General features: G+C 34.2%; 1 protein-coding gene across 1 annotated transcript in view; it reads right to left on the bottom strand.

Annotated features, from left to right (window-relative positions):
* Nucleotides 1–19,173, bottom strand: part of LOC144453209 (synaptotagmin-12-like) — a 33,820-nt gene extending 14,647 nt beyond the window's left edge. The window contains exons 1-2 of the mRNA XM_078144486.1: nucleotides 19,158–19,173; nucleotides 18,868–19,049 (exon numbers count right to left, since the gene is read on the bottom strand). Of these exons, the coding sequence (XP_078000612.1) occupies nucleotides 18,868–19,049; nucleotides 19,158–19,173 (198 nt within the window). The remainder of the gene's footprint in view (nucleotides 1–18,867; nucleotides 19,050–19,157) is intronic.
* Between the last annotated feature and the right edge of the window lie 4,328 nt (nucleotides 19,174–23,501).

Below are 23,501 nucleotides of genomic sequence, written 5' to 3'. Positions count from 1 at the left end.
ATGTTTATGAAAGTTATTTTAATGAAACAGTACATATCCACCAATATATAATTTCACAGACAGTAGGAAGTATTAGAATAAGCAAGACAGTCTAGAGAATTTTTAAGACATAAATAAAAACGTAGCACATTCCCAATGTTTTATCCTAGGCTATTTCCGTCAGTATTTGTTTAAATACGGTCATTCGAATGATAGCTATGTACCTCAGTAGAAATGTAAACGTTCAGAAACGCACATTTCTGTATAAATATACATCAATTGTCGATTCGTTTGACACAGTCTTGACACATTTACGAGCCATTCATTAAAGGAAAATCTTCCAGCAAGATGGTCGAATGCGATACAAACTAGAAAATCGTAAATCAGGAGGAATCATGGTAGTTGTTCACATGCTTAATTTTGGAAAATATATAGAAGTGACAACTTCGAAAAAACACTAAATAATTTACATATATAATATACAATGTAGTCTTTCTTATCAATGTGTCTGCTTAATTCCCTCTTCCATGCCCTATCAACCCTGATTTGTTTCAAAGTAAGTTTTTGTATGTATTTAAATGTTATTCTCCAGTATTTTTCTTCGTTCAGCCAAGGAAAATACGAGTAACCTAAAGAGCATGTCACTACGAGTCGCTAGACGAGTATTTTCCGGCTGAATGAAGAAGAATATTGGAGAATATCATAATTATACTAGCGCCAGTAATATAAAAGAAAAATCAGGGAAAGTAATGGTCAATTTGAACGTTTTGACTCATATTTCGAGCTCACCATTACAAGTGACGTAGACACGCGTTGTCGTGACGTAGGACGACCAGAGTATATGTTCCATATTTTTAGTCCTGAATGGATCGTGCATGGTATAATATCATATATATATATATATATATATATATATATATATTTTTTTTTTTCTAATATGTAAACTTAAGTCGAAAACAGGGAATAAAATATAAAATATAGACTACACATTACTCTAAAACATGTTATAAATCCTGTCAAAGGCACAACCACTCTAATCCTTGGTGCCATTATGATTTGCAAGTCTTGCCTTTAAGACAAAGATTACCTTTGAGCAGTCTAATAATCATTTTAACACTATGACCTTTCATAAGAAAGGGTGGAATATTAATAAATCTAGCGTGAAATTTTATAGAAACACTCTCAGAATGGACTCCTCTTACTTATGGCTTTATGATTGCCGTTAGTTGTAATGCGTTTGATATCTTTCACTTTTACGATACATTTATGGATAAAATCGTACTGTCATAAAATGTTACAACATTGCTCATAACGTTTTTCTAAATGCATTAGTTCAACCATATAAGGTTTATCTAAAGATCTACAATTTGTTATTCCATTTCTGGATCGAAAATATTCGCCCACAGAAAAAGATAATAGTGGAATTGATGAGTTGATTGGAATGATACAAGACGCTGGACAGGGTATTAGGAGGCATATCTCAACAACATTTGTTTTATGTTGTATCATAATCGTGATTTCTCTATAAGGCCAGATTGCCTATTACTTTTGTAAAATATTGAAATATGTTTTGATCTTGTAAGATGGTGGACTAACATACTGTATTCACTAAAATCCATGTTTAAATCTCCCTGTATTGGAACAATGTTTATGTACCAAATGGCGATCAATATGTTTTGTAACTGTGGAAACATCTCCAGGTCCGCGCGAGGAAGTTGAGCTTTAAAACCGCCTGGTACTGATACGAAATACTCAAGAGATTTGAACCTACTTCTATATCGAGGTTGTTGTAATATTTTATGTCTTATATTTAGGCACTCTACGAATATTGACCTCGCCATTTTTTCTATGAAGTGTTTGGTGTTGAGGAACTGTTTGTAGTAACAACTATAGCAGCTTTGAAGAGTGTTGGCTGTATCCTCTTGTACAGAGACAAACCTTTACTCTGTGCTGTGACATATTGGGTTGTAAGTTTACAACTAGTGTAAGGAAATAAAATATGATGGTCAAATATTTGCAATGAAGTACAAATGTTGTGTTTGTAAAGAGGTGGAAATCACGCTCTTGACTAAGTAGGCCATTAGTCTTGCCAAACACATTATATCTGCGTATGTCTTCAGGGTCATTGACCTAATACGCAGATTATGGAATCACCTTGTTTTCAGGGACTATCAGAACGTTTCATCAACTACTCTAGGGATCTAATTGGGCGGGTAGCGCCCACCTGATCACAAGCAGGATTTGTATTAGGTAGACATCACCTTATGTTATTTACGTTAATTCGAGTCACAAGGCTTTAGCAGTAATCGTCACTGCTATGCTTTGTAATTGATTAAAATTAAGGAATTACGCGCTAATATGTAAACAGTCTGTGTATGATGACCTTAGGCTAAAGGTGGTACATCAAAAAGCGTTGGTGTTTTGTCCTTGGTGGCTCTTTACTATAATCATATAAGGTGGATTGTACTCTACAGACGTATGGTTTGATGGAAAGAGCAACGTTTTATATTGATACTGTTCATGATTCATATAATTCATGAATGTAAACTTTAGATCGGCTGGTAAGGCCTAAAAAAATGGTTGGTTCCGGTTACTCGACCCTAACCTTGTTTTTCACGCCGACGATAAATTTTTGTTTGTGTATTCGAAAAAATAATACAATCGTGAAAATCGTAAAGTCTCGCCAGAAATAGTGGTTGCGGAAACTGATATCAACTTAAAAATACAATATAAAAACTGTTCTTCCAATCTGTAATGGCTGTAATCTGATGAAAAGAAACCAATAACACATAGACCATATGGAAAGCAACGGAAACCAGAACTACTTGAACTAGACACTCACATATGAAAAAATAAAAATCTAAACAAATAAGATAAATATCGGAACTACACAATTTTTTTGTTAGGACTAACACAAAAAAAGGACAATGTTAATATATATATATATATATATATATATATATATATATATATATATATATATATATATATATATATATATATATATATATATATATATATACATGAAGATAATCGCACTTGTATCTTGTAAAATGGCAAGGGAGTTAAATGCCGAAGACTGGACTTGTAGTTTCAAGCCTAACCCATCTCAAGCATTATTTAGTGGAGTTGCAATCTGAAGAATTATACGTACAAAGTGCATCAAAATTAAGATTGCAGTTTTTCCTACTTACCGCAACCTTAGTATGATCGATGTTATCAAGAATTCTTTCAGGAATGACCTTTGACATCATATGTATCATCTCCAACAGATGTCGTGACGTCATTGAAGTCTTAGCTATTGATTTTTAGTTCGATGATACTAATATGTACTTTTTGCGAACACATAACCCTAGCAAAGTGTGTGAAGTATGTATCTGGTTTGATTAGATAGCATATATGCATGATATGTTTGACGACCATCCATCATTTTCTTCAGAAATGACAACGGGAACATTAATCAGTTATGAATATTTATAATATTAATAGAAATGGTATGAATATGATATATGACTGTCTGGACAGCAGCCGGTGAGATTTCATATCTTACACTATTTTTCAAAGAACAAGTGATAGCAAAGATCAATAACATATCAATACTACACAGGGTAACGCTATTATACAGCATGTCTAGCTAGCTGTGTTATAAACCACTAACACCATTCGAAGAACGATTTTTACTATATGGAGACAAAATCGCTTCACGATAAATGGATTTCTGTTCAATATTAATTGATTTTGGCAACAGCCCGAAGTATAAAGAGCTAACATGGCGTCAGATTGCTGACTGCCCAAAGGATGTAAATAGTATTACAGTTGAAAGAAAGAAATGGAGCTGATAGCATGTCTTCATATGTATTATTCTTCGCACTACAATTAGTTATTGTTGGCTTAAGTGTTGATATTTTGGATGTGCGAAAGTATTTCAACATGGCTCCTGAAATGACAGATGTCGATATTGTACGGGCTCTAGAAGTATTATCAGTAAACAGGAAAACTACTTTATATGAGCAAGAAAATACTTAAAATCGTAAACAGGCACACCTGGGGGTATGTTTCATCGCTTAGATGGATACACCAGTAACGATTCGTTAAGTCGCAAAGAGTAACTTCTATCACTATGTCAATAGATCACCAACAACTTCTTGTACAAAAACATGTTTTATTTTGTGTGTGCTAAATGATGAGGCTAAGGTGCAATGTACCATACTCGAAGTAACTTGTAGCTGCCATTTACATAGTCGAGGGATAAACATCATTGGACAAGACAGCAAATAACTATTTTAAAACAACTTAGGGCACTTTAAGAGTATCTTAACCAAATTGAAGGTTAAGCATTGTAAACTGTACAGGGAAGTGTTTTCTATACTAATATAAAAAGAAAAAGAAAAGAATCTACCCAAGTACCAAATGGCTTTGAGATGGTCGTACACGGAGAGTTCTATGAAACTGCCATTCAGAGTGTGCTATTGTATGGATAGATACAAGCAATATATTTAAGTTTCTTGTAATTCGGAAACATGTCCTGATTTTGTTGAAAGTCGTACATAATCACCACTTTATATACCATTAAATTCATTGATATGCAAATCTCGAAGTCGAACATGAGCTATTAACAGAGTGATATACATAAATGCAATAGCAACTCTCTAAAACCAGATTAGACACAATAACACACGAGTAATCAACTCATCAATTAATGAACATTAACAGTTTATAGCAATAAGCTGTTGAAAGCTATGATGTGAATGCTAGTGTGTGGAGGACATTCATTCCAGAGTACATTCCGTGTACGTGACCAGAAAACAATATTTATGTTTTATCTGCAAGGCCTGTGTGTGTAACCCAGTACTTTGTCCACTCTTTTTCTCTGTTAACGAATCTTTCTCAAGTATTGACTTCTGACTTAAAGGTATATTGCTAGCATTAGGATCAATGCATCAACGAGTAATTATGCAATCTGCTCTCAAAATGATACTGCTGATTTTCTATTAATAGGCTTTCATTAGTAAGATTTGTTGTTACACATATATACTACTCTATGCAGAATCAATTCCTACATCCCCCACCCATCAATACCCTTAAGGCACATGTCCCACTGTTCACTAAATCAATCAATCTCAGGTAGATGATCTTTACCTACTTATACTGGAATAAGAATACACACTTAAAGAATTATCATATGTCAGAGTACTTTTCCTTGGTAAACACACTTCCAAGTAAAGGTCAGTTGATTTTTAAACACATAACCGAGTACATGAATAATGTACACACGCATGCATGCACACACATACACGCACATTGTGTGTGTATGTATGTATGTATGTATGTATGTATGTATGTATGTATGTATGTATGTATGTATGTATGTATGTATGCACAACCCAAGAAAAATCGCCAGTGCGTTTACTTGGTTGTAGTATGTGCAGGAATGAGACAAGTTTTATGCAAAGACATACAATATGAATAGTGTCGGTAACATATCGGAGTATAAATACCGGATCCCATAACCCTGTTTACTGATAGAACACTACACATTATAACGAATAAGTCTCACTGTTATTGTTGCATTATATCTTCCTCATATATAAACAAACTGATAAAAGCAAAGTGTAAACCTACATCAAAAGCACCCGCTGTTGTTTTTGTGTCAGTTGTATTACTATTACATAATTTTATCCTTGTGCGTAGCCTTTCCTTGGCTCCCATCATTCAAGCAAATGAAATGCACTGGTGTCTTTAAATGAGTTGTATGTATGTATGTATGTATGTATGTATGTATGTATGTATGTATGTATGTATGTATGTATGTATGTATGTATGACCGACCCGACACGTACAGCAGCAGGTATATCAGTTTCGCCACTTTATCCTTGCGTGCTCCTCTTCCATGTCAATTGTATAAGTAGTTGTAGAGACGTCGACGTACTTATCTACACTGGTAATTGAATTATTAAACCCAGCAGACTTGTCGCAAACATCCTAACGTCATAATTTGGTCAAAATATTGAACTTCATAGAGAATTGGAAAAAAACGCACGATTAAGCAGTTCAGTTAAGTTTTCAGAAAAAATAAGTGGATACACAAAGGACATTCATCGCTGAAGTATGCCATTGCTAGCAAGTTAAATAAGATTTCTTGGTACTGTATATACTCACAATGCACATAATGTTATCTGTGTCTATCATCTGGGACTATGTAAGGTTGGATTTCCATTCGCGATATCCGATTAACATCATGTGATGACAATGTCATTGTAGTGGAGCAAATATAATTAGAGCAAACCTTTCTACGGATCAGTACAATTCACCCTGATTGAGTGCTAGCTAGAACTTCAACTTGTTAATACAACTAATGCAATGAACAGCTAAGTAAAGATGATAGTGAAAAGCCTCTTACGTTAAGAAAGCTTGGAATGAGTCCTGTCCAACTGTATTATTATATCTGGTATATGCCATCATATTATATATTATATTGTATTATATTATATTATATTATATCATGTTATGTTATGTTATGTTATGTTATGTTATGTTATGTTATGTTATGTTATAATATATTACATATTTTAATATATTATATATTATATTATATTTTATAGTATACTTTATTCATTATACTATACTGTACTGTACTTTACTGTACTGTACTGTACTGCATTACATTGTATTGAATGGTACTCAAATTTGAACTTTAAAAATAAGGAATCGGGATGGTTACCATGGTAACAGATTAACCTACTCCTACTACAAGAACAGCCGCAGCTGCTTCTTGTCTATATATGGTATGTTCAGATAAGTTAATGGGAAAACAATGGTCACGTTTGAGATTAAAAGAATGAGACATCAACGATATAAGCATATATACATAGGTTTTCGAATGAAAGGTAATACTCAGGTTACTGCTTAAATTTCTTATAGCTTTATTTCTTATATATATATATATATATATATATATATATATATATATATATATATATATATATATATATATATATATATATATATATATATATATATATATATATATATAACTCGGTGAGTATCAATCTGCTATAAGACAGTGCTCTATACCGCAGTGGCAGAGCGTAATAGTTTTGAGCATATATACCAAAACTATATATATATATATATATATACATAGAGTTTCATTCTTCTTTCGCCAAGTAGAATGCTAGATCACCTTGGAGAGCTATCATACATTAAAATGAAAGAAGACGAGTTTGATATTACATTGTGGATTTACACTACGGACCGTTTCACCAGAAGGATCGTCGGCAATAGACGATCCTTCTGGTGAAACGGTCCGTAGTGTAAATCCACAATGTAATATCAGACTCGTCTTCTTTCATTTTAATGTATATATATATATATATATATATATATATATATATATATATATATATATATATATATATATATATATATATATATATATATATATATATATATATATATATAGTTCAAAGGAAACTGCTAAGTGTATGTACAAAAAAATGTAAAACTAATAAACATTCTATATCAGACTTTCCAACGACGTGCAATACATTAATCTTTCCATCACAGCCCTAGGACACTACATAGCGTCTTCTGCTTATACGTTCTACTTTTTAAAAAATATTCTCGACACATCTCATGAGAACAGGTTAAAAGCAGCCATTTAACAATCACATCCAACCAGGTACACATTTTGCCACTCTTATGACCCAATTGCGAAAGTATGTTTAAATTTTTGATAGAAATTTACGCCAAATTGAAAAAAAAAATCTGTGGGTAAGAACATCGGCACCAAAGTGTACACTTTGAGTCGATGATTAAAGAGAAATTGGTTCTCATATTAAATATCAAATAAAATCGTCACTCTTGCTTCCAAGGGCAGTGGACCAGAAATGTTTAGGCCAATATGCTTGCTTTTTCTAACCTCCAACACAAAAAAATACCAAAGCATAACAAAAAAGAACACAACAAAGAATTTTACGCCCTTTTCCTGTATATTTAAAAGATTAATCTTCGTTTTAAACCTACAAAGAAATTAAGCAGTGATATAGTTTTCATGTTTCTACCAACCGTTGTGCCATGAATGATATTAAAAACCTAGATACAAGCCAGGATGTAATGATACTTGATAGTTCGTTGAACTCATTGAATAAAGGTGTCAACAGAGATTTGACGTCCATATCAAAATTATGTTTGTTTTGAAACTCATTCATTTATCCGACACGGAAGGAGAATAAATAGCAGGTGACAATACATGGACAGATGCTATTTGGAATCTTCTTATCAAATCCGCAAGTCGGGCATGAAGACGGTTGCCTCAGGGGATTCTACTCATGGATGGAAATTGCCTTTCACAGTGTAGAAAGCAAGCCATATATAATCGCCATACAAAATGACAGGCATTAATCATATTATGAAATATACAGACCTCGAAGACACAACACAGATCAATTAGCATATAGCGTGGTTGTACAATTTCAAATGAATGATACAACAGATCAGAAAATAATGCGTTTCTGGCAAATTTAGAGTTTCAGAAAGGCGATTTATGGGTGCGTAGAGCTTGCTTGAAGACTTTGATGACGCAATAGAAAAGCAACTAGCAAGTCGAATGGTCTACTCTCTCACAGATCACTGCAGAGAGACGTTATCAGTTATAATGCCAATGCGCAAACATACATATAAATGTTAATAATTAATACTAAAAGTAATTTAACACTTTGAAGGCCATTGTGCGACATCGTATTAATACGAACGCACAATGAAAATTATATTTTGAAAAATGTACACAAGATAATGTCAACTCTAGATATTCTTTCAATTTATAAAAACGCGAGAAATATGACCTGACATATATATATATACATGTATACATATGTATATTTATGTTAATCCCCGCCTTAGAATCTTACTGGCATGCGCAAAAATATAAGTGATAATTTCATTTACGTTTGGACCTACCTCGTATGCATATGCCATTTTCTGTAGTAGAAGGTAAAAATCAAAATGTAATCGTTACCAGCTAACGCTCATTATCTGTGACAACTGAAATTACTGTGACAGCAGGTGCAATTTGCGGTGTCAAATCTCAGCCGTTTAAATGTTGCAGAACCACGTCCCTGAATGCAATACCCTTAATGCAGCCCGAGTCGTAAATTATCCCATGCTTTCAAATCCGCGTTGCAAATGTCCAATTATGCCTAAAGAACAAGCGTTACTATTTGTTGAGATGCACTCACTGCTCCCATTGCTTTGGTTTTGTAAGCCAATGGCCAGCAGCGTATCATTCAAGTAAGCCCTTCCGCTTTTCAATTGATGTGAACACTTAGCATACATAATGCCTTTCTATAGTTTGTCTTTAAATTTGTAAATGGAGGTTACTTTAAAATAACCACAATACGGGCCGCGTGTTCGATTATTATTTATAACAGTGAATTTTACAATATATTTTGACGTAAAGTCGGAAATAAAAATTCAAATGTGTTCATCAGCCAACACTCGGAGAGAACCTTTTAATATAATATGTGCAGTCGAATGGCCATCAAAGTTCGTCTCAGACAGGATGGACATGCATTTCAACCGTATTCAATACTGACACCAGGAATAATTATGTAGGACAAAGCTACAAAATTTGTCAATTTTCACAGCCTACTACAGCTTCGATTTGTGAAACCTTCCATAGAAACCGGAGATTGATTGACACAATAAAAAATCGAGGCGTCTGTTTCTCATAGAAATTTCGCACTGTAGTCAGGTTTTAAGACACATAATGTCGGGTATATATATGGAAGCATTCTTTTCATTATTGACGAATAAAGGTAGGTTTGTGAAAGCAATATATTGGTTTGTACTTTAAGGAAGATAAAACTGGCAAAAAGCTTAATGAATGCATATCACAGTTGAAATCGATATGCAAATGAATAGTAGCGATGTGCGAAGATATGTATATTTGGTCGTTTTTTCTTATTAAATATAAGATTATTCCAGGTGCATACAAGATGAGTTTCCTTATTAACCATTTCTTATATTTATACCAATAGCTATTTAATTCTCCCAGTGGTCAATTTAAATCTATTTCCCTCCCCTCTTTCTCCTTACAAATCACCTTTATCTCTACCCAGCGGAGCAAGTTTTTTCTCTGGCTGTTTCACTCTCATAGTCCGCCTCCATTTTACTCTCCCTCCTAATTACCTCACCCTCTCTCTTATTATAAATCATTTGCATCACTACCATCAGAGCAGAAGTTCTAATCACCCTCCCCCATTTCACTCTCCTAGCCGTCAAATTAAACTTTTTTCCCCACTTTCATTCTCATTGCAAATCACCTGTATCATTACTCATCGGAACCAAAAGTTCTATCCCTTCCCTAGCTGTTTTACCCTCCTAGTCATAATCTCAATCTTCTCCCCTCATTCCCCCTCCCACCCTTTTCTCATTGCAAATCATCTGTATTGGAACAAAAGGTTCTATCCCCTTTCCCTCGTTGTTTCACTCCCCCCCCCCCCTCACTTAATCTAAGACTTCTCTCCTCATTTCTACCACGTCACCAATTATTCATAAAAACACACTGAAGGATTCTACCTTACCTCTCGTGACGTCAAACATGGCTGACGATATTGACATTATACACAGTATCAATTTCCTGAACTTGGAATTCACAGTCTAAAATTAATATCTGAGTTTAATTTGCAGTCACTACTTGTAATTTCCTGAATTAAATGAAACTCTCATTTCACATAAAAGAGATGATCACAACTGTCAATAATAACTAAAAGTCGACAATGAAAAGCTTTGCCTTTGACGCCGATCTTGATTAAAATGCTGTGTAATCTAGCTGCATAACACTACACAAGTATGCTCTTTAATGACAGGAAGCTAGTAGAATATATGCCTTGTCATAATCTCATCAACAGCGATTTGCTGTCCATTGAGAGTACTAGAATTGTAGATATTTATAAAATTCATGTCCCACAGAGTGTACGTTGAATGTGACTATTCAGCCCGTTTCAGACGTTTACTGATATTATTCCCCAATTATTTCTCTTTACTCAGCCGGAAAATACTCGTGACGTGCGGGTTTTGGCAATACTAGTCACTCGTATTTTCGTTGGCTGAACAAATACTAATATTGGTGAATAATGTTTGTTGGACGGAAACTGAAAGGCACGTTGATAAAGGTTTACATTTTCTGTCTGTCTGTCTGTCTGTCTGTCTGTCTGTCTGTCTGTCTTTCTGTCTGTCTGTCTGTCTGTCTGTCTGTCTGTATGTATGTGTATGTATGTATGTATGTATATATGTATGTATGTATGTATGTATGTATGTATGTATGTATGTATGTATGTATGTGTCAGTACGTCTTCTCTGCCTGTCTGTTTGGCTGACTCTGTCTGTCTGTCTGTTTGTTTGTTTGTTTGTTTGTTTGTTTGTTTGTTTGTGTGTTTGTTTGTTTGTTTGTTTGTTTGTTTGTTTGTTTGTTTGTGTCTGTCTGTCTGTCTGTCTGTCTGTCTGTATGTATGTATGTATGTATGTATGTATGTATGTGTCAGTACATCTTCTTCTCTGCCTGTCTGTTTGGCTGACTCTGTCTGTTTGTTTGTTTGTCTGTCTGTCTGTCTGTCTGTCTGTCTGTCTGTCTGTCTGTCTGTCTGTCTGTCTGTCATTTTCGGATTCCAAACCTCTTAGCGGGAAATCACTGCTTTGTCTTTATATCTCTTACTATAAGAGGTAAGATATTGTTTACGATTACGCTAATGGGAATACAACTATTCCATACTAATACGAGCCCTAGGTGTCAATTACTAGGCATATTGGTTGAGGGAATACATGAGGCAGGAGACATATCTCAAGGCTATAGACGAATGGGGATACATCCTATCTCACAGTAATAAGGGAAAGTAATTGACTCCTTAAGCATGAATATATGCATGGATAGTTGTTTTGTTACACATTACCTTTCGAACAGTCAGGCTACATTGATGTTTAACTTTGTCATCTAACACGTCATTTCTTTGTCATCTAACACGTGACATTTAACTTACAATTGCTGAAAATAGGTCTTTGAATACACTGAATACATCTATGATAAGATTACAATCTATGACTTGCCAATTGATAGAATAATTCTGCCAAACAGGTACAGCATCTAGATGCTTTGTAAAGGTTTAGTCCTCGGCAGACGACAAGATGGCCGCCATGATGTAATAAACTGACTTAATCGTGCAATGGTAAAAGGGCAGTACACACGATAGTGCACAGAGGGATCATTGTTACAAATGCAAGGAACTATCAACATTTATGAATATTTATCCATTTTTAGGGTTCAGTCCTCGCTAGAGGACAAGATGGCCACAATGATAAAATGACATAACTTGTACACTACATGTAGTTAACAGCGCTACACACGTTTGTACACAGGGACATCGTTTTATTACAAATACAGGAAGCTATCGTGATTGAGTATATCCCTCGTGACTTGTTCTTCACCAATCCCATGACAGCGTGACCTTGCAAAATACTATAAATACGAGACGTATTAGGAGAATTTGAATGATGTGATGAGGCAATGATGATTTCAGGTGGTTTTCCGTTGTTTGTTATTACAAGATGATTGTATCTTATTCAACCATTACCATTTGAATGGAATAGTGCCATAAGGGCCTACAGGCATTTTTTATGATTGTCCACTTTCAATTTTTTTTAAAAATTTTCATGTGCCATTTCTGATGTCACAAAAGACTACCCTTTTTTCGAAAGATAAATAGACAAAAACGTGAATTACAGTAATTCACTGTCAAAGGGGCCTCGTGAAAAAATGGTTCTGTCTTGCCACTTTCAAAAAAATGTTTGTTCTGTTTCTCAGAAATGTCACCGATATTTTCAGATAGGTTACTGTTTCGTCTACAAACTCATCAAATGTTGTTCTAGGCGAAAACAGATATTATTATAGCTGTGATTTAATTTGATGTAGGTATGGTAACATTGTTTTCATCTCTAATGGTGTTTGAAATAAATGTTACTGATACAAGGATCAATAAAATTGATAACGACTGATAGACAAGAATCTTTCCTTTGCCTGATAGGATGACTTTGTATTATGTAAAAGTGCACCAGGTGCCATCAATTAATTTCTTTGTTTGCCGTCCATGTGCGGGTAGTTTTTTCGCTAGATTTAGATAAAACAAACACATTTCATTCTGCTCAAACTTTCTTCAGAACAATAGAGAACTTGCAAACCCGCCTTTTTGAATGTTCCATCATGGGAAATGTGATAATACATACTAATCAATTAGTATTGTAAACAATGTTGATACATTGTAACCACAAATAATCAATTCATAGTTACCCTGACAATTGTGGGAGGTTAATTTTATCAGTAGCTCCAGGTTAGGTATAAAGGTAACCACAGATAATCCCATAGCAAGTTCCCTATTACACATATTACACATATTTCTAAACAGTTGTTTAAGACAAACAGAAATTGGACTTTGACATTTATATTTCACCATTGTAGTAGATAGTAGATACAAACAAAAAGGAATCAAGACAAAAGTGGATTTGACATTATATGCTAGCATTGTTTTTTTCTGTGTTTCTTTTTTTCTCTGTCTGCCTGGTAGGTTTTGGGGAAGTTCAAGGACGGCAAACAAAGTATTTAACTGATGGAAATATTAGCAACAAAGATTTTTCAATGATAAGCTAGTGATATGAAATTGCGGGAAACTGCATGGCAATTGAAATAAATGCGTTCAGCCCATAATGATAAGAACTAAATGTAATGATACACTTTGAAGGTATAAGCGACTTATGAATAATGTATACTTTTATATTATGACAATGAGAGGAAAACAAAGGAATAATCTATATACTTTCACATTTCAATGGTTCAACCATAAAAAATTATAATCAAACTGAAACATTGTTACAATTGCATGCAATGTTTTGAAAACTATATTTAATGCTCAACTTTGTGAGAATGTTTAAGAACAATGTAAAGAGTTCTTTGGCAAAAAAAAAAAAAAACTTGATAAAAAGAAGAAAAATATAAAACCCTTGACAGAAAAGTAAAATATTGGATAGTATGTAGCAAATATTATAAACCCCACCACCCACCCCCACATACACACATGTTACATGTACTGACTACCATTGAAAATAGAAAATTAACTGGATAGCAACGTTGCGTTTAATTTTTGCTTTCTTTTGCTGAAAACATTGCCTAAGATTAAAAGTTTATAACGTCAACAAACTAAAAGAAACAAGAAAGAAAAATATATAATCCTAAACAGAGGAGTAAATATAGAAAAGCATATAACAAATACCCCCCACACCCCATTATGTGTATTAACTTTCATGAAAAACTAGATAGCAAATTGAGGCTTAATTTTTGATTTTTTGCCTAAAGCAATCTCTGCTAAGATTAAATGTTTATGACGTCTTCACCTCCAGGCACCAGTATCTAGAGGTCAAGAATGCATTAAAAGTCATTTTGATTTCTAATCAAAATTCAGTTTTGCATGTAAAGTCTAATACCTATCCCAGGGTTATATTTACCAGACATTGGCGCATGTTTACGCACATGATTAATAGTCAGCTATTGATGTCTATATCACGATGTAGGTGGCTAGATTCGAAGTTATTCGATGTGTTAGGTAAGATTTTATTCAATGTGGTAGGTGAATTGTTATTCAATGTGCTAAATGAACTGTAATTCAATGTGCTACATGAACTTATTCAATGTGATATATGAACTGCTATTCAATGTGATAGATGAACTGTTATTGAATGTGCTATGTGAACTGTTATTCAATGTGCTAAATGAACTGTTATTGAATGTGCTAGATGAACTGTTATTCAATGTGGTACATGAACTGTTATTTAATGTGCTTGATGAACTGTTATTCAATGTGGTACATGAACTGTTATTTAATGTGCTAGATGAACTATCATTCAATGTGGTACATGAACTGTTATTTAATGTGTTACATGATCTGTTTCAATGTCCTATAGGAGCTGTTATTCAATGTGCTACATGAACTGTAATTGACCTTACCATTGTGCTATAAGATAAATGTTATATGACATATTATACATTATTGTTATTTATGTAATATGTACACTTTAATGCAATGTGTTTTACATGGCTTGTTATTTTTTGTTTTATTTCCTTAGAGGTTCTGTTATTTAATATGCTAAATTCGTTGTTTGAGATTGTAGATTAATTGAAAATTAATAAACTATGACGCAATGCTCGAGATGAGAAATGAGGATTATCCAATGTATTAGATGACCTGTCATGACCGCCATGATTTTGCGTTATTCAATATGTAAAATGAGCTGTTATTCGATAGCCTAGATGAGGTGCTATTTGATATGCAGGAATATATTTCCACACTAAGGTCCAAATGAATAAATCATGCCTTCTGGATTTGTTTGTGATATATATCTTGTTTAACATGACGCTGTCTACACCTCATGAGATTGTATACGAGAAGATGCCTGCAGTATACTTGGTCCCTGTTAAAAAATGACTATACAGTTTATCCGTCATTTCCAGGCACCTCAGTTGGCTTCAATAACTTGCTGACAGGGTTATCAAGGGAATTAATTGTGCCCTTGTTTCATCCTCTTAATAGAAAATATGAATCTAGTTTTAAGTCACCGTCTGGTAACAATGTTTGAATTCACTAATGTATGTACAGTTAATATTGTGAAGCAAATAAATAAACAAACAAACAAACAAACAAACAAACAAACAAACAAACAAATAAATAAATACACAAACACACACATAAACAAATACGTTTACATACATACATACATACATACATACATACATACATACATACACACCACACAGCACAACACAATACAACACAACACAGCACAGCACAGCACAACACAACATAATCAACCCATATTTAATCAAACAAACCAGGGATCTATATGTCTATTAAACAATGCTTCTAGAGTATAAAAAATTCCATTTTGTAAATCGGTGTATTTTGATATATATTCTAGATTTTAAAGATACATTTTACAGATTGAAAACAAAACTAGGATGTCAGGTATGAACGTATAAAGCTGTTTGTAAAATATAACTTGATAATCGATGTTAGATTTTGCAGTAGCATTAATTATAAAGAACGTTCCTTTTGGAATATAGTCTGGATTTAGCGCATTTTGACATCATATACTACATGCTTCATGAAACATTTACAAGTCATTCAACCTAAAGCTAGTCATACTTTTGAATTATTCAAGTCGGGTAAGCAGTAAGACGTTCTTATTACAATCTTCTAAGACACTCTTTGAATCACGAACAGAAGCGAGAATATTTTACTTTTAAGTTATACGGTATTATCCTTTGATAGGAAGAGATTCCTTATTTTTTAGGAATGTTAACACTCTTCTCTCAATGTATTATACATTGCTTCCGTTTCCATTTGAAACAATTACCTATCTATCTGTCTGTCTGTCTGTCTGTCTGTCTGTCTGTCTGTCTGTCTGTCTGTCTGTCTATCTATCTATCTATCTATCTATCTATCTATCTATCTATCTATCTATCTATCTATCTATCTATCTATCTGTGTGTATATATGTGTTAATATATATATGTACGTGCGTATATATATGTTAATATATATATATATATATATATATATATATATATATATATATATATATATATATATATATATATATATATATATATATATATATATATATATATATGAATGAGATATTTGTCTTAACCCATTAGTAGCTGCCATGCAATTCTTGAGTATGTTCCTTTCACAATTTCTCCGGGAAACCTTAGTCGGCAAAAGACGCCGTCATTTGCAGAAATGCGAGTTTTCTTTTAGCCTGTAAAGAACCCTGCAATTACAGTAAAAGCCCGTCGTTAGATTATCGATTCTTAGAGTTCATCTTACTTTCTATGCTGTACTTCTTGTATGACTAGTTTTGCTCGAGGGAAAAAATCGGTAACATGAAACAGAAAAGAAGTACAATGGAAGCGCGCATTATTAGATGTATTTTTCAGGTATTACATACTAGTGTAATCAATACAAATAAAGCATGTCGCTGTCTCTTACTCAGCCAGCACGTTTGCAGCCGGCTGGAGTGATATAACGATAACGTAATTTGACTTGTTTGGTTTCGTAATTTTGCTAAAGTTTGCTCAATCATTACTGTACTAAGCCGAACACTACATAGTATACGTGAATCATTTAATAAAACTTTTCCAAGGCAATTCGCAAAATCAAGATCTAGACCATATACCTCTCCTGAAAATTGAGGTATTATATCTTACATAAGTAGCAACTTTAAGAATAATTCAATATTATTCATCAACGATTGATGATGCTACACTATATATTTAGAGGGCTATCTCCAAAACAATTTCTTATAAGTCTTCCTACTTGCATCTCTGCCTAGAAGGTAAAAAGAGAACTATTTCTTTGGCTGACTTTCAACTCTGCCAAAATGTGAACGGAAGCTAAACAAAGGCCCTTTTAATAATAAATAATAGGAATGAAAGGTAACATGGTTACATTTAGGTGACCCCTCGCCAGGGTGTATGCGAGTGCAAAAAAAAAAAAAAAAAGTTTCTGCCAAAGAAATAGTTCTATGTTTTTTCTCGGAATATCTTTACCTTCTTGGTAGAGATACAAGTAGAAAGGCTTATTTCCACGATATTTAGTTTTGCCTTATTTCCTTTGATGATTGTTTTCAAATATTACAAAATGTCATTTTCTCAGAGTTTTTTAATTGCGACTCGTAGTTTGAAAAACCCACACAATAGACAGAATGAATAAACAATGATATTCATCTATGACATTCCATAAGGTTTTTTGTACGTAACAAAAGTATTACTTGCTAACAATTTCCTATTCTTTTATTTAAGAAGACAAATTGATGATTGGGAGATTACTTTTCAAGAATTTAATGCAAAATGTGCCTCGAGAAAGCGAGATGAGCATCCTGTCCACCCTGTCAACGTCAGAAACACTCACATATTAGATTTCTTAAGGATATAATTGTCTACTGTATGTATTCACTTTCACTTGTCTGCATAGTCGAATAAAATACACATCTTGTGAACCCGGTGGCATAAGCAACATCTACTTAGGTGATCATTTCCCTTGCTTAATGGGGATGAAATAGTATCAAGGATTTAATACTCAAGATATTACTGTGTATGAGCACCTACACTTCTGCCCACTTTAAGGTTTAAGCACAGATCCTCATTCCGCAGGCTCAGCATAAGCAATCCAAATTAACCCACAACATATTTTCCTTAATTTGCATATGTATATAATGCAAGCAACTATTTCAATCATGAAAGAATTGCCGGCCATTTTAATTCCGTTCACGATAACTTATATTTTCGTCAACTGTAATTAACCCGTGCAATATCGATCGCCTTGCTCTCTATTCAAGCAAGGATGACGTCAGCGCGCGAAATGCTGATGTAGTGTCAGGCGTTATATTAAGTAAACGAATTACCAATTAATAAATAACGCAGGAAACTACGAATAATGGTAATATTTTCGAATATAAATTGTGCTTGACACATGGGGATTTACTGAATGTAATCGCCAAACTTATTTGCAAACACGGTGAAAGTTGATAGGTTATGGCCCGGTGTTAAGAATGTCTTCTCTCAAAAAGAAATCCCGTTGTACAATATCATTTTAGTTGCATTTTATTTGATACTTTTGGTTACGAATTAGAATGTATTATATTTACACATATATGAATGAATTATTCAAAAATCATTTGAAATAGCTTAGTATGTATATTTATGTAACTTAATGTTTCAAAAACAGCCCCATCCCACAAGGATCAAGCTAAACATGACTGATAAAATAGAGTAAAGTGATTACAGACCTGGTATCCACTTGTACTAGGAGTTGCTCCAGCAGCAATTGGTATTTTTTCCTCTAATCCCGGTTTCTTGCGACACTTTTCCGGGTCACAGTGGCCGCAGTATTTCCACCACACGGCAAAGACGATGGCAATAATAACACTGGCACCAGATATAACCAACCCAATCTGCACTAGTGATAACACTGGAGTCAAGAAAAAAGGAGAATAACATGTTAATCGTATGCCGGCTCGAATGACACGAGGTGAACCAATTTAATTGCTATCGTAAACGCCTCCATTTGTGCAATTACCGTTTTGTTCTGTCATTATGTTATAAAATATGCCTTAAAGTTATTACGTGGGTGTTTGGTTTGCATAGCACTGGAACTTCCGTAACAAAATGTAAGCATTGATTTTTAAAAGGTTAACGCTATTTCAGGACGCTTTAAATGCTTCCATCACAGCCTTCAATGCCATGCTATCTGTGACATTCATGGGTAAGGTTTCAACGAAACATTGTGAACAATGCATTAGGGGATTCGTCAAATGTCATCACCATCACTGGACTCTTAAAGGCTACGTGGGTGAATCAGTCATGCTATCGCTAATGTCACTGCGTCCAGTACAGAACAGATGGATCTACAGGCCTGAAAAGAAATTAAACAGAGAAGCGGAGAAACAGGCAGACACAAATGGAGACATACAAACACAACCAGGGAACAGAGGCAATGAGAAAGGAAGGTAGACAGAGATACCTAAAAAAATAACAAATAACACAGACAAACACTAAAACACTAAATTGGTGTAGCTTTTTTAGTGATTTTACGAAGAAGTTATCACAGTTGTGTCATTCCTTGTACACCGAATATAACTTAAATTATGAAAGCATTCCACCAACAAGGAACAAATTACTCAACGTCAAAAGAGTGTCAACCAATTTCCTATATTCTTTTTATGTACATTTTCAACAAAGCGTGCAATCAGTGCATTTAATTTTCAAATCACAATGTGGTATATAACAATAAATATTTCATTCAAAAGAAAGTCAAATAAGGTTAGGCAATTATGAGACTTTGTGTTGCTAACAGTGGCAAGGCTCAAAAACACATAACAAAGACGCACGAATTCTCTCTCTCTCTATCTATCTCTCTCTCGTCTATAAATTAACACTGACAGAAATAGTACAATCTGCTGCATACAAATCATAATTGTTCTATATTCATGCAACTATCGGTGTTGACGAAAGCGAATTGTGAGGGTTTACAAAAATCCGTTCACCTTGTTTGAATAAGTTGTCATCTATAATATCAATCGGAATTAACGATTACAAAAATGAAACGTATTCTCTCTCTCTCTCTCTCTCTCTCTCTCTCTCTCTCTCTCTCTCTCTCTCTCTCTCTCTCTCTCTCTCTCTCTCTCTCTCTCTCTCTCTCTCTCTCTCTCTCTCTCTCTCTCTCTCTCTCTCTCTCTCTCTCTCTCTCTAATATATTATATATAATACCTCATGCATAAGTATATGATATCTACAGTATGACACTTGATGTAATAAACCAGATAAGACGGGCTTTTGATTTCGCTCTGACACACCTAATTTATGTAAATGATAATATCTTACATAGACTCAACGATGGTGGTATACTTTCTAAGTCTTCCCGTCATATATCAGGTTTCAAATTTTAGTAGAACATATTTTGTGGCCATGGTTTTATATTCACATGAGACAACATTAAGGTATCTCACAAGTCCATATTCTTCATTGATATGAAAGTGCATAATACATTTTCGTCCACATTCAAAACGTCTGGGTTCAATTTACATTTTCTAAGGAACATTTCAAATTACATCACCAGCACAGAGCTAGTCATTTTCCCACCATGTGTGGTAATGGTTTATCATCACCACTGTATGTAAAAGGGAATAATCTATTTTCTATCCCTGCGATGTCATTCTGGATTAATTTATCGTTCTTCAATTTTTTTGTACCCAAGTAATTTTGAAATGATGTATTACCAATTAAACATTAGAATGATTTCAAACCGAATGTATAGGAACTGAGCTTAAAGGCTAGGAAATAACGGTGATTGAGCAAACCGAATTATGCGCGAATTATTAGAAATGTAGAGATGGAACAATTGTATATGACGTAAAGCTATTGCACTGATGTGATATATTATGGGATATTCTTTTGACGTCAACTTTGAGCTATAAATGTTGGTTGAATGTTTCGCCGCTTTCCTATGTTTAAGCTGATGACTGCAAAGTAGACGTCTCAGTCCTGTTCGATGTGTTTGAATGGGATACGTGTTCAGACATGAATAATGCGTTTTAGTACCCTGTATATTAAACGCAACACGTCGTAAAAGCTAAGACGACTTCAGAAAACAGATTTGCAAAGGTGTTAATCACTAACATTACAGCAATTCTGATGAATCGCTTCCGAATATAAACGTTCGCACATTTTTTGGTCATTCTCGTTAGTCTTGATATTTGTTAGCGCACAAGGCAGTCAAAGAAAAAAAAGGAATTAATTGGGGATTTAACTGTGGAGTCATGATGGGCGAATGGTTAGAGGGGCCGGCTTGGAATCTACAGATTGCAGGTTGTGGAGTCATGATGGGTGAATGGTTAGAGTGGCCGGCTTGGAATCTACAGATTGCAGGTTGTGGAGTCATGATGGGCGAATGGTTAGAGTGGCCGGCTTGGAATCTACAGATTGCAGGTTGTGGAGTCATGATGGGCGAATGGTTAGAGTGGCCGGCTTGGAATCTGCAGGTTACAGGTTCGAGCCCCATCGCTGCCATTTGTTTCTGAATGGCTAAAGCCCTTGGACAAGATTTGACCCATGACTGTGCTTCAGTCAACCGATTTGTCTAATTGGGGACCTGGTAGGATAGAGGTTGCAATGTGAATGCTTTAATCCTGTCCGCTTATAAAGACTACAATGGGTTGTATGCTCTCCAGAGAGTTGAGAAAATAATATGAAGGGCCATCGTGTCGCTATAGATCCGTACCAGGGATAATAATTGTAAAGCGCTTTGAACACAAAGTTGAAAAGCCCTATATAAAAACCAACATTATTATTTTATTAAAGAATCAAAATTAGAATCTATTTTTAAATTTCTCGAAACAGATTAAATGTTTTGTTATTCAATATGTTCACATATCATACTTGAGGGAACGTCATTCCAGGAAATAAAGGTATTTTCATAAATATTAGGCCTGATAAAGATGGATATTGATTAGATGAACAATGCATATTCATGACTCCTAATTAAATGCGTATTTCTTTCAGATAAATGGTAATTAATAGGTATTGTATAATAAATATTTGTGTTTGCTGAGACCCATGTCTCAACGACGCACAACTGAAACAACAATAGAGATGAAAAATAGTTTTTAAATTTTGCATTTCTTGGCAGTCGAGCGAAATGTATGTAATGTTAGATCATTAACATAACTGTCAAAGACCCAAGTTTAGTTATTTCCTGAAGTGCCGTTCCCCTTTAGGGTGATATGCATATAGTCAATAATAGTGCTCAAGTATAAGTATAGTACTTGAATGATCAACTGAGTTGTGTACTATCAATGACAAATTTGTATGCTATTTACGTGCGTATCGCACTTAATCTTATTTCATGAAAGAGTCCTTGCACCTGTAACATATGTCACTGAAGTAATACTTGTTCGTAATTATCAAAGAAATGCTTATGAACTAAAATATTACATGCATACTGCATGTACACAGGCTCAGGTGATGGTCTCTTCTAGACTGTCAGGTAATACATAAATCTCATCATTTTAATGTTATGGCGTCACAAAGGCTCATCACAATTTCCTAACAGGCGCCTCTATGTACAAAATAAAACGTTGCTTTGCACATCTGTTTGTAATAGTTGTATCAGATAAGAGGAATCTTATATTATTAGTATTATCTCATTGAGAGTTAATATGGCCGCGGTATAATCAGCTGTTGTGTGAGCGCCACATACGACAACATATGTCGACGTGTGTCTCAAAACACTCATACACTGTCTACATCAAGTAAAGCTACGATATGCTAGCTCTGTATTCGACTGCAAATGAAATTAATGTACTGGGAGTGGGGGTCAGAAGTGTCATGCATCTTTTACAAGCGATATAACAAAATGCCTCCAGCAAAACATCGCCTTCTATTCTATCTTAATTAAATGTTAAAATTCATTGAAATGCAGTTTAAGTCAAATCGGAAATTGTGTAAGAGGCTTCGTCCGTGAGTACATTATTAAATCACCTTATCTGTCAATCAATATTTATGGCTATTTCATTGATAAATAGTTCAATTCAAAATATTGCCATGCTTCCAATATGATTAACACCCTCAGTCTTTGAACATAAAAAAATGCATATATAATTGTAAAAATTGACAAAACAAATTATAAATCAGAATCATTGTAAGAAATGACTGAACTCGTTATGTTCAATGTGGTCATATGTTTTGTAATTTATTCTCAAAATGTTCTCTGTTTGAGTCAAGGTGTTCCAGTGTTCGAATCATATGCTTGAAATGATTAAATCCCACTACATCAAATTGTCAAGGCTCCAGGCTCCAGGCTCAAGGAAAAACAACAGAACCTTTCATTAAAAGCAGAAGGTGACCTTTCAGACTATCATTCTAG

This window comes from Glandiceps talaboti, chromosome 23, assembly GCF_964340395.1.
Source record: "Glandiceps talaboti chromosome 23, keGlaTala1.1, whole genome shotgun sequence".
Classification (NCBI taxonomy): Eukaryota; Metazoa; Hemichordata; class Enteropneusta; family Spengelidae; genus Glandiceps; species Glandiceps talaboti.
This window is presented reverse-complemented; position numbering and strand designations above follow the sequence as displayed.